This window comes from Eschscholzia californica, unplaced genomic scaffold (genome assembly GCF_041429995.1).
Source record: "Eschscholzia californica isolate CP2 unplaced genomic scaffold, dmEscCali1.0.p SCAF_1, whole genome shotgun sequence".
In the NCBI taxonomy this organism is placed as follows: domain Eukaryota; kingdom Viridiplantae; phylum Streptophyta; class Magnoliopsida; order Ranunculales; family Papaveraceae; genus Eschscholzia; species Eschscholzia californica.
The window spans coordinates 23595872-23608575 of NW_028238198.1; the positions used below are offsets into that span (position 1 = coordinate 23595872).

At 34.2% G+C, this 12704-nt stretch overlaps 2 protein-coding genes across 4 annotated transcripts; both read right to left on the bottom strand.

Annotated features, from left to right (window-relative positions):
* Window positions 1-2342: 2342 nt before the first annotated feature.
* Window positions 2343-5547, bottom strand: LOC147565266 ((S)-coclaurine N-methyltransferase-like). Its single transcript, XM_086651744.1, has 8 exons — window positions 5163-5547; window positions 4824-4932; window positions 3876-4100; window positions 3440-3539; window positions 3239-3349; window positions 3041-3130; window positions 2833-2891; window positions 2343-2711 (listed from the first exon to the last, which is right to left on the bottom strand). The coding sequence occupies exons 1-8, from the start codon at window positions 5332-5334 to the stop codon at window positions 2516-2518; spliced, it is 1062 nt and encodes a 353-aa protein (XP_086507870.1). The 5' UTR covers window positions 5335-5547; the 3' UTR covers window positions 2343-2515.
* A 2413-nt stretch (window positions 5548-7960) lies between these two features.
* Window positions 7961-10995, bottom strand: LOC147565267 ((S)-coclaurine N-methyltransferase-like). 3 transcript variants are annotated; one of them, XR_015230144.1, is made up of 9 exons: window positions 10517-10831; window positions 10178-10286; window positions 9576-9800; window positions 9264-9363; window positions 9064-9174; window positions 8868-8957; window positions 8634-8692; window positions 8073-8345; window positions 7961-8020 (listed from the first exon to the last, which is right to left on the bottom strand). XR_015230144.1 is itself a non-coding variant. In XM_086651746.1 (8 exons), exons 1-8 carry the CDS (start codon window positions 10686-10688, stop codon window positions 8150-8152), a joined length of 1062 nt encoding a protein of 353 aa, XP_086507872.1. In that variant the 5' UTR covers window positions 10689-10995; the 3' UTR covers window positions 7961-8149. The 3 variants fall into 3 exon arrangements, 1 of the variants encoding a protein (XP_086507872.1); XR_015230145.1 differs by having other exon boundaries at window positions 7961-8009; window positions 8066-8345; XM_086651746.1 differs by having other exon boundaries at window positions 7961-8345; window positions 10517-10995.
* Window positions 10996-12704: the final 1709 nt, after the last annotated feature.

The window sequence follows — 12704 nt, forward strand, 5'->3', positions numbered from 1 at the left end:
CTCTCTCCTAGTTTCGACCCCAGGTTATTGAATTTGGATTATTAAAGATATAAATAAGTAATAGGTTGTTTCGGATGATTTGTCAAAGAAAGGAAACATCTCCAATGCAATACTAGATACTTAGAAATAGGGGCAGTTTGAAGACCACTCCAACTATTATCCGAACTGGTTTAAATAATAAAAAGTCAAAAACCGAAAAAACCAAACTAAACTATTTATTATTATCTTTCATACATAATATGTATACAAATATATGATTGGACATGATAGATGGGGACATTCAATTTTTATCGTCTTTTTATTTTCCTCGAATACCGATAAACTATGTCGTATAATTACGTTCGTGTAGACTTAATGGTTTGTGAGAAAATACTGATTTTCAGTAAGTTCTAAGTATAATAGTAACAGGTTTTTAAGTCAAAAACTCGAAATGTGGTTCTTGATAAGATATTAACCTTTGGTTCGATTATCTAACCGAACCAAATCGTTCATGCATAGTTTGGTTCGGTAGGTAACCAAACCATGAACGGATTGGTTCGGATTGAGATTTACAATAACAGAACCCTTAAGCGTAAAAAATGGATTACCAAATCGATGTTCACCCTTACTTAGAAACACTGCCAAGTAATTTTTAGGACACTCTAGGTGAGCACTTAGGGGCATAAAGAAAAATCTTTGGGACATAAAGATTTAGTCAGTTTACATTGACTTAGGGGGCATATTTATTTTGAAGCCCCAAAAATTTATTTGGTGAGAATTTGTCCCTTAATCTTCATGTCTCAATGTCTCTTTATCTCCTTCTTTTTTCCCCTCTCTCTCTCTCCTCCTGCTCTCACTTACTTTATCTCTTACACTCGCATTGACTCTATCACTCTGTCGCTTTCCCCCTCTCTCTCACTCACTCTCTCTCACGATCTAAGCTCTCTCAGGGTCTTTCTCACACTCTCTTATCTCACCAATCCCTTATTGTACCACTTTCTTACTGCCCCGTCAAGCTCTCACCCCTTATCTCTCTCTAACACACGCAGTTCTGGCAAAGGGAAGTGTGTCCCTTTGCCGGAACCAGACCTTAGGAGGGTTTCGCCGTGGTTGGTCAATCGAGAAATGTTTCGTTGCCGGGCAGCTGGTTGATGGCTCGTGGTTGGACGGGCACGAACCATTTCGTGGCCGACTGGACACGAAAATCCTCCTCGAGGTCTAGGGTTCGTGGAAAGAGCGAGAGAGAGATCTACAGTGTGAGAGGGAGAGGGGGAGAGAGAGAAAAAAGAAATCGTGAGAAACAACAAAAGAGAGATGGTGAGAGAGAGTTTTGAAGTGGTTGGTGGTTGGAAATGATGGTAGTGGTAGTCTGAAATGCTGGTGGTGGCGGAAGTGGAGAGAAAGAAGATGAAGATTAGGGGCAATTTTCAATTTGGTAATAGATGGAGTATCCTCTTGAGATATCGATGTTATCCTTTTCTGTTTTTTGAATGATATATTTTTGTTCTCTAACTCATTGTTTTTTATGGAGTATTTTAAATTAAAAAACTTAAAAATTTACGTCTTTTTTCTCTCCCGATATTTGATATGGTTTCTCTCTGTTCTCGATTTATATCGTGGGCATCTCTGGTTTCAATTTCTAGTCATCATTTGTCTACGGCTTTGACTCAATGCTTCTATGTGGGACACCCATGGGTGGAGTTCATCCAAGCCATGATAGTATATCTCAAAGATATTAGATAAATGAAGCTGAATATGGTGTATCTGGTGTATCCGATGCTCCATTGTTTCTCTTCCATTCCTTCTCTCGCGTGATGTCAAGGGATAATTCAATTGTTATACGTGCCAAATATGATGATTTAGTAAGAACAGTTCATGAACATACTGGGAAATGACTGAACTTTTGTTCCTGATGAAGATATTTGATTTATAGAAGGAAAATGCTCCAGCCTGAGCAAACTTTTCCAGATTGTTCCATTGAGAGTGATGAAGGTCTTCAGATGTTTAGACGGATAACTCAATCAATAGAAATCAAACTGTCGTTGAAGCTGGGAAGGGGGTGAAGACGTTAAATAAAGAGTAGAAACCAATTATTATAGTTTTGGTTTTTCAGAAAATTGGAAATTTCGAGGGGGGAGAAAAATTTTGTGACATATTCTTAATTCTATAATTTTAGAATGAGATAAAAGAAATCTCACCTAAGTAAATAGGGTTTAGCTTTCAACAAAAAAAATAGAAAAACACAAAACAACATGTCTGGCCAATTATGAATCCGTTTTTCAAAAGTAATGATGCTTCTTTCTCTCATCATGCCATTTCCTACCCTCCTACTTTCCCACAACAAAAAGGCAATAGAAGAGATCTTTAACAACAACTAATTTTATTTTGATCAAAATACGTAGAGCAATCTAACAAAAAATAAATTTAAAACATAAAAACAGTCATATTGTGGACAACATTATCTCCTCGAGATTTGCGACCGCCCTCTCCTGGAACCCACTCGCTTTATTTTAATACGAGGATCAATTAAGAGAAATTATTTTTTCTTGAGGAGGATATGAGAAACCATCCATTCTTCACCATTGTTATATCCAAACATCTCAATTCCACACATGCAGAAAATTCTCCAAAAATTAACCAACCTCACTGCTTCTTCCTCTGTTTTGGTTATAGACTTCATTATACCTTTCACTTCATCAATGTTTGCATCAATATTTTTCAACCATTCTCCACTGCAAAATCACATCACCACCACATTCTTACACATATACATGAATTTATATATGCCACTCTAGATATAACATTAATAACAAAGCTATAAAATAACGTAAAAGTATTTTTGAAAAATCTTACTGAGCGCGAGAGTAATGTTTTCCGTTCAAAGATGAATGTTCAACAACTGAGACATCATCCTGCAATCATAGAAGATTTTTTTTTTGTATTTAATACTATTTTTTCTTGTAAATTCACAAAAATTTAAGTGTTTGTAAATGATGAATAATTGATATAATATGCAATAAGCCATAAAATAAAAATATAACCCCAATCTAACTAAAGTCACCTGGAAGTATAAAAGCAATGAGGCAGAAGACAGTGTCAAAGTTCCACCAGGGAAGACGTACTCAGTGAACCAATCTTCTTCGTCAATTGGCTGAAATAGATTATTCACGCAAAAATAGCAGCAATGACTAAAATGTTAGTTACGAACGATTAAAAACAGTTGAGCCCAATATGTGTGTGTGTGTTTATATGTATTTACCTCATAAGGGTAAGCCAAGGTTTTGTGGCAAACATGTTCAATGAAAAGAAGTCCATCATCTTTCATCCATTTTGAAATCTTTCTAAGAAGTAATTCGTAGTTCTTCATGTGCTGTTAAAATAATTATGGAATCGATTAAAACAATTAGAAAAAAGAACAAATAATCAATTTATGCATTTTAAGATAAGCTATGTTCCTTACTTCAATCAATTCAATGGCAAAAATACGATCGAATGTCTCTTCCATTTCGTGTGCTGTCACATCTCCTATTATAATCCTAACATTTGTTAAGTTCAATTCCCTGCAACAATACCATGAAATTAAGTAAACTTCAAAATTTCCCTAATGTAAATTTCAAAAATCCATTTCTATTTGCATAAATTTGTATTTAAATTGGTTTACTTTCTGAAGTAAAATCAACTCCTAGAATAATATTTTTTTATTTGCAACCAAAAAATATGATAATAATATTTTTGTAGAGAATCATTTAAAAGATAAATAACATTTTTCCGCAGTCATTTTCAAATAAAAAGATATTTTTGGAACTTATTTCGAAGACAAATATATGGTGTACGTGATAATATAAATATTAAAATTTAAATAATGAAAAATTAATAATAGAAAAAGAAATACTTACTTGCATTTGTTATCAATGAAGTCTTTCTGCCATTGACAACTTGTAATTCCAGTGACCTTACAATTTTTATACTTATTAGCAATGAAGAGAGTGACAGCTCCAACTCCACAACCAAGATCAAGTATGCTTTGACCATCTTCTATTTTAGCCTTTTGGGTGTATAAATCTAACATTGCCCCCTCAGCTTCATCCAATGTCGTTGATTCATCCTTGTAGTATGAACAACTGTGTCCAAAATTTGTTCACAATGTTTATTCAACTTTAGTATTTGAAATATTTAGATTAAACTTTATTGGAGAAAAATATATAGGGATTGAGGGAAGTGGAACCCCCTCTCGACTTGGTATTAGGTGGTGTTTTTTTGTTTCTAAATTCTAATCTGAAATCTAATTCGAGATATAGAACTCTCGTTGGATTTTGTAATATTTCTTTTTGTTTATAGTCTGACTAGCATCCTATTAAATAATGGTTGATTTTGGCCATTATTCAAACAGTGGTGATACTATGCGGGGCCACTTTCCCCGCCGAATTCTGGCCGGCTGAAGTGGCCGGTCCAGATTTAGAGAGAGAGTTTTTCACTTTTTCTTTCTAAATCTGGCCCTGCCATGTCATCCGATCGGGATTCAGCAGAGAAAGTGACCGGACATAGCATCATTTTTGTTATTCAAATATGAAGCCCATTATATAGAATCAAATTGAAAAGACCATTATGCCCTTAGAGTAAAGTCAGACTACCCAACCGAAATCCATACGAGAATGGGATATTAAAGATCTAAAGTCTGTACTTTAATATTGAAAATTTTCAGATTGGAATCAAAGTTAGATCCAATTTACGCACATAGAATCAATTAACCTGGTTTTTCATTTATGAGCCATAAATGGGATTTGGAACAGAAAATACTAATTACTTATTAACTGAGAAATGAAAAAATCCAAATAGTATAGTACCTTTCTTTGAGGTGTGTTCCTAGCTGGATTTTATGGAAGTCAAATGGTGCTTCATACAGCCTTAAATCAAAGCTTTCATATTCCTTTGAAATTTTCATTTTCTTTAGAGCTGAAATACAAATAATTCATCCATATATCGAAATTACACACATTTTCAAGAGAGATCTAAAGAGAGATAATTAAACAATTAAAAATTCCAGACAGACTATAGGCAGAAATCCAATATGGTTTCCCATGATTGAAGTAAAACTGGATACGAATCACTGGGAAACAATATCCGATTTCTAAGTGGAATCTGACCGAAATTTCTCGTTTTCTAACATTACTCTTGTAACTTACAGTGAATAACATCAAGAAGTTGAGCAAGTTGTTGTTCATGGTTGGGTTTATAACCCCATTTGAGTCTTTTTTCCAATTGGGATCTTATGTGCTTCCTAATATCTTCATCAGGAACCAACCCTAGTTCCATGCACTTCAAGAGCTCTTCCTTCTCCACTTTCAAATCCACCATCTCTATTTGCTCAAACTACACAAGCTAGAGACCCTAAAATAAATCTAAAGAGAGAGAGAGAGATATGGAAGAAGATGCACTTGGATAGTAGGACTCTGTGTTCAAAGTTTCATGCATATATATAATATTATGGGTTGAAGAGTAGGTATGAATTTTTTATTCAAAGTTTTTAAATCATAAAATAGATCAAATGCCATCATGCATCAAAACGGCAAAACTTGATGATGTGAAAAATAGATCTAAACGGTCAATTCTTTAGGGGCGTCTCTTTGGGTAAACAATAATATTTTCCGGAGTTGCAAATTTTTGAGTTGAATTCTTTTGGCTACGGCTTCAGAGAAACAAAAAGAAAACAAAAGTAGATCGGGTGGATCCCCCCTTCCGCCAAAGAAAGCAAAAAAACACTTTTAAGTGGAAATACCTTGCGTATGTTTTTTTGTGGAGAGATAGATAGAGAGGATGGAGACGGAGAGAGATGCAGTGTTGATGGCGGTAGCTAGTCATGATCCGAAGCTTGGGCGAGGGAGTGTCATCGGTGCGACGACACCGGACCTCCTTCAAACAACAAGAAATAATCAAGGAATCGATGGAGGGGTCCGTCAAAAGGCCAATGTAATATAAATGTTAGAAAGTCTAAATACAGCAAAATATATTTTTTTTAGCTTAGTTGGTAAAGACTTTCTTTTACAAGCTACATGAATGAGTTTAATATCTATTTTTCCTGAAATAATGTAATAATTCGATTAACAAGTTGTTTTGTCGAAATTATCTTGAAGCTCACGTACATCGTTAGATATATTTTTTATTTTTTTGTTAAGATAGATATTTTTGTTTATTATTTTACATATAAAAATATGATATATTACATTTTATGTTATCAAAGGTTCCCGAGCAACATTTCACACTCTACCCGTTTTACTCAGTCACGTAACGGGTCGTGATGGTGGTGGTGGGTGATAGTGAAAAAGATGAAGATGGAGGGGGAGACATAGAGATGAGGATCAAAATCACAAAATGGGGTCATTGAAATGAAAAAGAAAAAGTAGGGGGCCATATGTAAATTTAATGGCTGTCCACCTTATTTTTTTATTTTTATTTTTTGTGGAGAGACCGTCCACCTAATTTGGTTTTACCAACAAAATCACAGCACGTGACTAATGAAGAAACAAATAGCCGCGCGTGGATCCTATTGTATTCTCTTGACTTGAGGGCTGAATCAAGGGGCACGGATTTCTCGTGTTTTATATAAAATAGAGAAAATCACAAACTGATGAATAAACAAATAGATAAATGTTTTTTTAGCCCGAAAATATGGTCCTAACTCCTACCACGGTCGCAGGTTTTCGTGTTTTCCTCTTTACACATCCAGATCCATGATTATCGGCCGCACCAACTTTTGTGATCTGGTATACCATCATTTTTATGTTAAATAGTATTCCTGAAAAAGTAAAGAAGTCAAGTTCCTACGAGTCTGTTATTTCATCAAAAAAGAAAAGTTCATACGAGTCTGCATAAGAAAGAATGTTTTTCTTTTGTTTTTGTAATACATGCTATTGAAGTTTAATCTAGTTCGTTCTGCTGGATTTGTTTACGGATGGATTGACATTTGTAACATATTTTTGACGACGAATGTTCTTTATCTTTTGATATTGTTTTGTTCTTTTGAAATTAATCCTGATCCAAATCTTTGAGATCTCTGAAAAATTTGCTCATTTGTTTAAATCAGAGAATTCTTGATACATTTTGAATATAGTAATGATCGATTCAAAACAATAGTTTGTTTGCTCAATAGAAATTGTTCGTTATTCGAGATAAATAATTGGATCAATTAGACAAACATGGATACCTTTGAAATATTGGAAAGGGAAAATGAAAACAAATAATTAATTAATGAATGACGAGTTCGTTAGAACATAATTATGTGTCATCAATTTACATTAGTTATCATCAATTTTTGCTAAAACTAATTAAGTTAATTCATTTTTCACGATTAACCAAAAAAATGTGAAGAACTCAATAGTTATGGGAAGTTGATTAGTGATTTGGTACCCAAAAGAATTAGTCAGGTGCAACTAATGTTAATTTTGATGGTGTGTTTGCAATGAATAAATTTTACAGTGAACGATTTGAGATATTTGAGAACAAGTGTGAAACAATGAATTTTCTCAATATGTCATCTGAGATCTTGTTAGGTTATTCCCTTAATCTTTAAAAGAGAAAATAAAGATATGGTTGTATGTCTTACAACTTCTCATTTGTGAATTATTGTTGTTGATAACTTCGTTTCCCCTGAGTTCAAATCGTAGATCTGCCACTGGATGGAGTATACTACCCCTAGAGTTACCATTATTCCAAATCATAGCGAGATATGCTATCTAAGAATGTTTTACGAGGACATGTTCTAGTACCACTGATATTTTCAAAAAATATATATTCTTATATATTTGAGCTTTTCTCCAACTCTTGTTCTGACATTAGGTGTATTCACGGTTGTTTTTTTCCATAATTACAATTTCTTATTCATTTATAGATAGCATTTGAACGTAAGAATATACTAATAATCAGTTACTCGATTATCACAATAAGATCAGATAAAAAATAGAGAATAGAAAACAACATGTGAGTCTGAAAATAGGCCTAAATGGCCAATTTATACGTGAATCCATTTTTCCAAAGATAAATGATGCTACTTACTGTAGTCATGCCATTTCCTACTCAACACAAATGCAATGATATACAAATAGACGAGGTGTTTAGCAACAACACTTGTGAAACCCACTCACTTTATTATAATAAGAGGATCAATTAAGAGAAATTATTTTTTCTTGAGGAGGATATGTGAAACCATCCATTCTTCACCATTGTTATATCCAAACAACTCACTTCCACACATGCAGAAAATTCTCCAAAAATTAACCAACCTTACTGCTTCTTCCTCTGTTTTGGTTATAGACCTCATTATACCTTTCACTTCATCAATGTTTGCATCAATGTTTTTCAACCATTCTCCACTGCAAAATCACATAACCACCACATTATAGCGCGCGCGCACGCGCACACACACACACACACATATATAATGTTTTTTTTCTCTTGGACTTTTACTGACAGTCTCACTCAGAAGCTCACGTTTCATCAACTAATTTTTAGAAACCTATTTAAGATTAGCAGTAAAGATTGTGTCATCAATAATCGAGTAAGATCACTCTGAATGATGGTAATGTTATGCATACGTCTCATATATGACATAATTAACAAAGTTATAGACTATAATAAAAGAGAATTTTTGAAAATCTTACTGGGAGCGAGAGTAATGTTTTCCATTCAAAGATGAATGTTCAACGACTGAGACATCATCCTGCAATTATAGAAGAAACTTTTTCAAATTTTTTCTTGTAAATTCACAAAAACCAAAATCAATTATGTTTGTAAATTATGAATGATAGTATGAGACCATAATATATAAATAATTGATATAATACGCAATGCACCTATAAGATACTCAAACATAACCGCGATCTGACTAATTTCACCTGGAAGTATAAAAGCAATGAGGCAGAAGACAATGTCAAAGTTCCACCGGGGAAGATGTACTCAGTGAACCAATCTTCTTCGTCAATTGGCTGAAATAGGTCATCCACACAAAAACAGCATCAATGACTAATGTGTTTAGTTCATGAACGATTAAAAATAGTTAACTCCAATATATATACATCTATAGAAATTTACCTCGTAAGGGTAAGCCAATATTTTGTGGCAAACATGTTCAATGAAAAGAAGTCCATCATCTTTCATCCATTTTGAAATTTTTCTAAGAAGTAATTCGTAGTTCTTCATGTGCTGTTAAAAGAAATATCAAATCGATAGAACAATTAGAAAAAGAACAAGTAATAAATTTATGCCATTTTAAGATAAGTTATATTCCTTACTTCAATCAATTCAATGGCAAAAATACGATCGAATGTCTCTTCCATTTCGTATGCTGTCACATCTCCAATTATAACCCTAACATTTGTTAAGTTCATTTCCCTGCAACAAGACAGTGAAATTAAATAAAATTGAAAACTTTATTAATCTAATTTGAAAGATCAATTTATATTTGCGTCAATATGTATTTTAGTTTACTTTTTGAGGTAAAAAAAATTCCTTCTACAATAATATCCTTGTAGAGAATCATTTTTCATAAGACGAATATATTAAAATGAAAATTTAATAGTAGTAATTAAAAAAAAAATACTTACTTGCATTTGTTCTCAATGAAATCTTTCTGCCATTGACAACTTGTAATTCCAGTAACCTTACAATTTTTATACTTATTAGCAACAAAGAGAGTGACTGCTCCAACTCCACAACCAAGATCAAGTATGCTTTGACCATCTTCTATTTTAGCCTTTTCGGTGTATAAATCTAACATTGCCTCCTCAGCTTCGTCCAATGTTGTTGTTTCATCCTTGTAGTATGCACAACTGTGTCCAAAATTTGTTCACAATAATTATTCAATTTTAGTATATAGTTAAATTTTACGATCAAAGTCTATGGTTCCCCTCGGATTTGGGGGAAGTGGAGTCTTAGGAGGTGTTTTCTTTGTCTTGAAATTATAATCCCGAATTAAATTCGAAATACGAATAGACTCGAATTAGATTATACAATGTTTATTTCTGTCTAACTCGTCTGTCTCAGACTCTAAGTCATATATATATATAGCGGCTTATCTAAGCTATCTTAAATAAGTCTCAATGTGAAGCCCATTATCAGAACTGATTTGAACAGACCATTATGCCCCTTATCACTTATAATTGATGGACCTATCTAATGTGAAGTGAGAAATGGAAAGGCCAGTTACCTTTCTTTGAGGTGTGTTCCTAGCTGGATTTTGTGGAAGTCAAATGGTGATTCATACAGCCTTAAATCAAAGCTTTCATATTCCTTTGAAATTTTCATCTTCTTCAGAGCTGAAAACACAGACAATTCATCCATCTAAATTACACAAAACTTTAAAAATACTAGGTATACAAAAATAAATTCGTGACAGACTCTAGCCAAAAATTCGATGTGGCTTCCCATGACTAGGGCAGAAGTAGATACGAATCATTAGAAACTCCAATCATGGAAAACTTCATCGGAATTCTGCCTAGAATCTGTATGAGACTTCTTGTTTCCTAGCACTACTCTTATAACTTACAGTGAACAACGTCGAGAAGTTGAGCAAGTTGTTGTTCATGGTTGGGTTTATAACCCCATTTGAGTCTTTTTTCCAATTGGGATCTTATGTGTTTCCTAATATCTTCATCAGGAACCAACCCTAGTTCCATGCTCTTCAAGAGCTCTTCCTTCTCCACTTTCAAATTCACCATTTCTATTTGCTCAAAATTACACAAGCTAGAGAGAAATTGAAAAAGATACACTTCAATAGGAGTACTCTGTTTTAACACTTCCAAGTTTAATATTTATAATATTATGGGTTGAAGAGAAAATAGATCTAATGTCTTATGCCATCATGTTTCTAAACCACAAAACGTGATAATATAACGGGTTAATTCTGTTTTGGTCCCTGCACGTGACTAATTAACTATTTTGGCCCCCGTTAGTTATCACACAAATGACTAAATTTGCCTTCTCTCTGCCATCATGTGGATATAATTTCCACATAGTTTTTTCAATAGAGAGAGAAAGAAAGAATGAAGAAGGATATATATATATATATGGTAACGGTTGTGATAGTGGTTGTGATAGTGGTGAAACAAGGGCAAGTTTGAGGGGGTGCGACTAGTAAGGTCGCACCAGACCCCTCTCAAACTACAATCTCTCCCGATCCCGTCCTCCTTAAACCTCTTAGTTGGTAAATATCTTGTTCCTCAAACAAATTATGAGTTCATTACTTCTTCTTCAAGTTTTTGTTTATTTCCTCAACTCATTATTATCTTAACTATGAGCGACAACAACTATTAGTAATGAATAGTTTAGTTTTATGCTTAAAGATTAGTTATGAAATTCAATAACTATTATGAATTATTTTCATGGAAGAAATGTAGTTAACTGCAGACTATTATTGTCTGTAAACATTTGGGAGCAAAAGAGATTCATCTGAGATCTTTTTTTTGTGTGTTAAATGCATTGCATGTAAGGTTTTTTTTTTTTTTTTTTTTGTTGAACTAATGAAAATGTTCAAAATCTGTTTTTGTAGCGAACCTCCAAATTCTCGGTCACGTAACTGTGGAGGTTGAAGATGGGGGTCTTGAGAAAGAAAAATAAGAAGATAAGGGGTTATGTGTGAAATTGATGTTGGTTCACCTTATTTGGATTATGCAACAAAAGCATACCACAGTGACTAATGAAAGAAGCAGACGAGCGTGGGTCCTAACATGTCCTCGTGACCAGGTTAGGTTTACTAGTGAGGGCGGAATCAAGGGGCACGGATTTCGCGTGTTTAGGTTGTTCTGTAAGCGCCCCTATTTGTTGCTGTTGGCACCCTTCCGAAAGAAAATCTCATGGGTACTTTTTATGTAATTGGCGCCAAGAGCTATTATCCGGGGCAGTTTTAACAATCCCCTAGTGTTTATAGTTCAAGGTGTACCACACTTTTTCTTTTTTCTTTTTTGTTGAAAGTACCACACTTTTTCTTGGTGTCATTTCCATATAATATTTGTTTTTTTTTTTTTGTTGGAAATCAAACTTCATTTAAAGGCCAAAAGACTAATGAGAATTACATCATGAAGTTTAAAATAAACAAAGACACAACCAAAATCGGGTAAACAAGACAAGTTATGCCCACTCGGGGTGCCTCTAGAGCTGTCTGAACTGACTGGTGGGCTGCTTCTGGTGCAGTCGCCGCTAACCATCTAAGGATAGTTTTATAACTGATGCTTCTCTCACCTTCTTCTCTTCTCGCCGTCAACCGTCGGCGTGCAGATCTCCGGTTTGCGCCTCTGAATCCGTTACATCGGTAGAGAGAGTTGGAACTTGAAGAAGAAACTCCCAATAGTGGTTATTGATCCAAGCACTCGACCTGAATAAAATGAAAAACAAAAGGGTCCTAAAGACCAACAAAAGAGGCCCTAAAGACCAACAAAGAAACCTAACCTTTATTGTACTAAGTAAAAAAGAAAACTAGTAATTGTCTCTTCTCCCTTGCTCCACATCACTAACTGGATCGATCTTAGGTTCCGATCTAACGTCTATGATGTCTAACTTCACTTCGCTGAGGCGACAGGATCAGATTCCCCCAAATTCACTTCTTTCTCCACTTTCTCTTCCACGATTAACTCGAATTCACTAGAGAAATTCTTTGTCGGGATCAAACAGGAACTGCTAAGATTATCAATTTAATATGGTTCCAATCTCAAAAACACAAATACACCATGGTTGTGTTA

What these genes read in the sequence shown, in the direction of transcription:
- LOC147565266 (XM_086651744.1), bottom strand. Translation starts at nt 5,334, where the DNA reads ATGGTGGATTTGAAAGTGGAGAAGGAAGAGCTCTTGAAGTGCATGGAA. An exon ending in ACTTCTTGATGTTATTCACT is followed by an intron (nt 4,933 to 5,162) that starts GTAAGTTACAAG and finishes TTTGTATTTCAG; the next exon opens with CTCTAAAGAAAATGAAAATT. An exon ending in TTGCCATTGAATTGATTGAA is followed by an intron (nt 3,350 to 3,439) that starts GTAAGGAACATA and finishes TTATTTTAACAG; the next exon opens with CACATGAAGAACTACGAATT.
- LOC147565267 (XM_086651746.1), bottom strand. Translation starts at nt 10,688, where the DNA reads ATGGTGAATTTGAAAGTGGAGAAGGAAGAGCTCTTGAAGAGCATGGAA. An exon ending in TTGCCATTGAATTGATTGAA is followed by an intron (nt 9,175 to 9,263) that starts GTAAGGAATATA and finishes TTCTTTTAACAG; the next exon opens with CACATGAAGAACTACGAATT. An exon ending in AAACATTACTCTCGCTCCCA is followed by an intron (nt 8,346 to 8,633) that starts GTAAGATTTTCA and finishes GTGATTTTGCAG; the next exon opens with TGGAGAATGGTTGAAAAACA.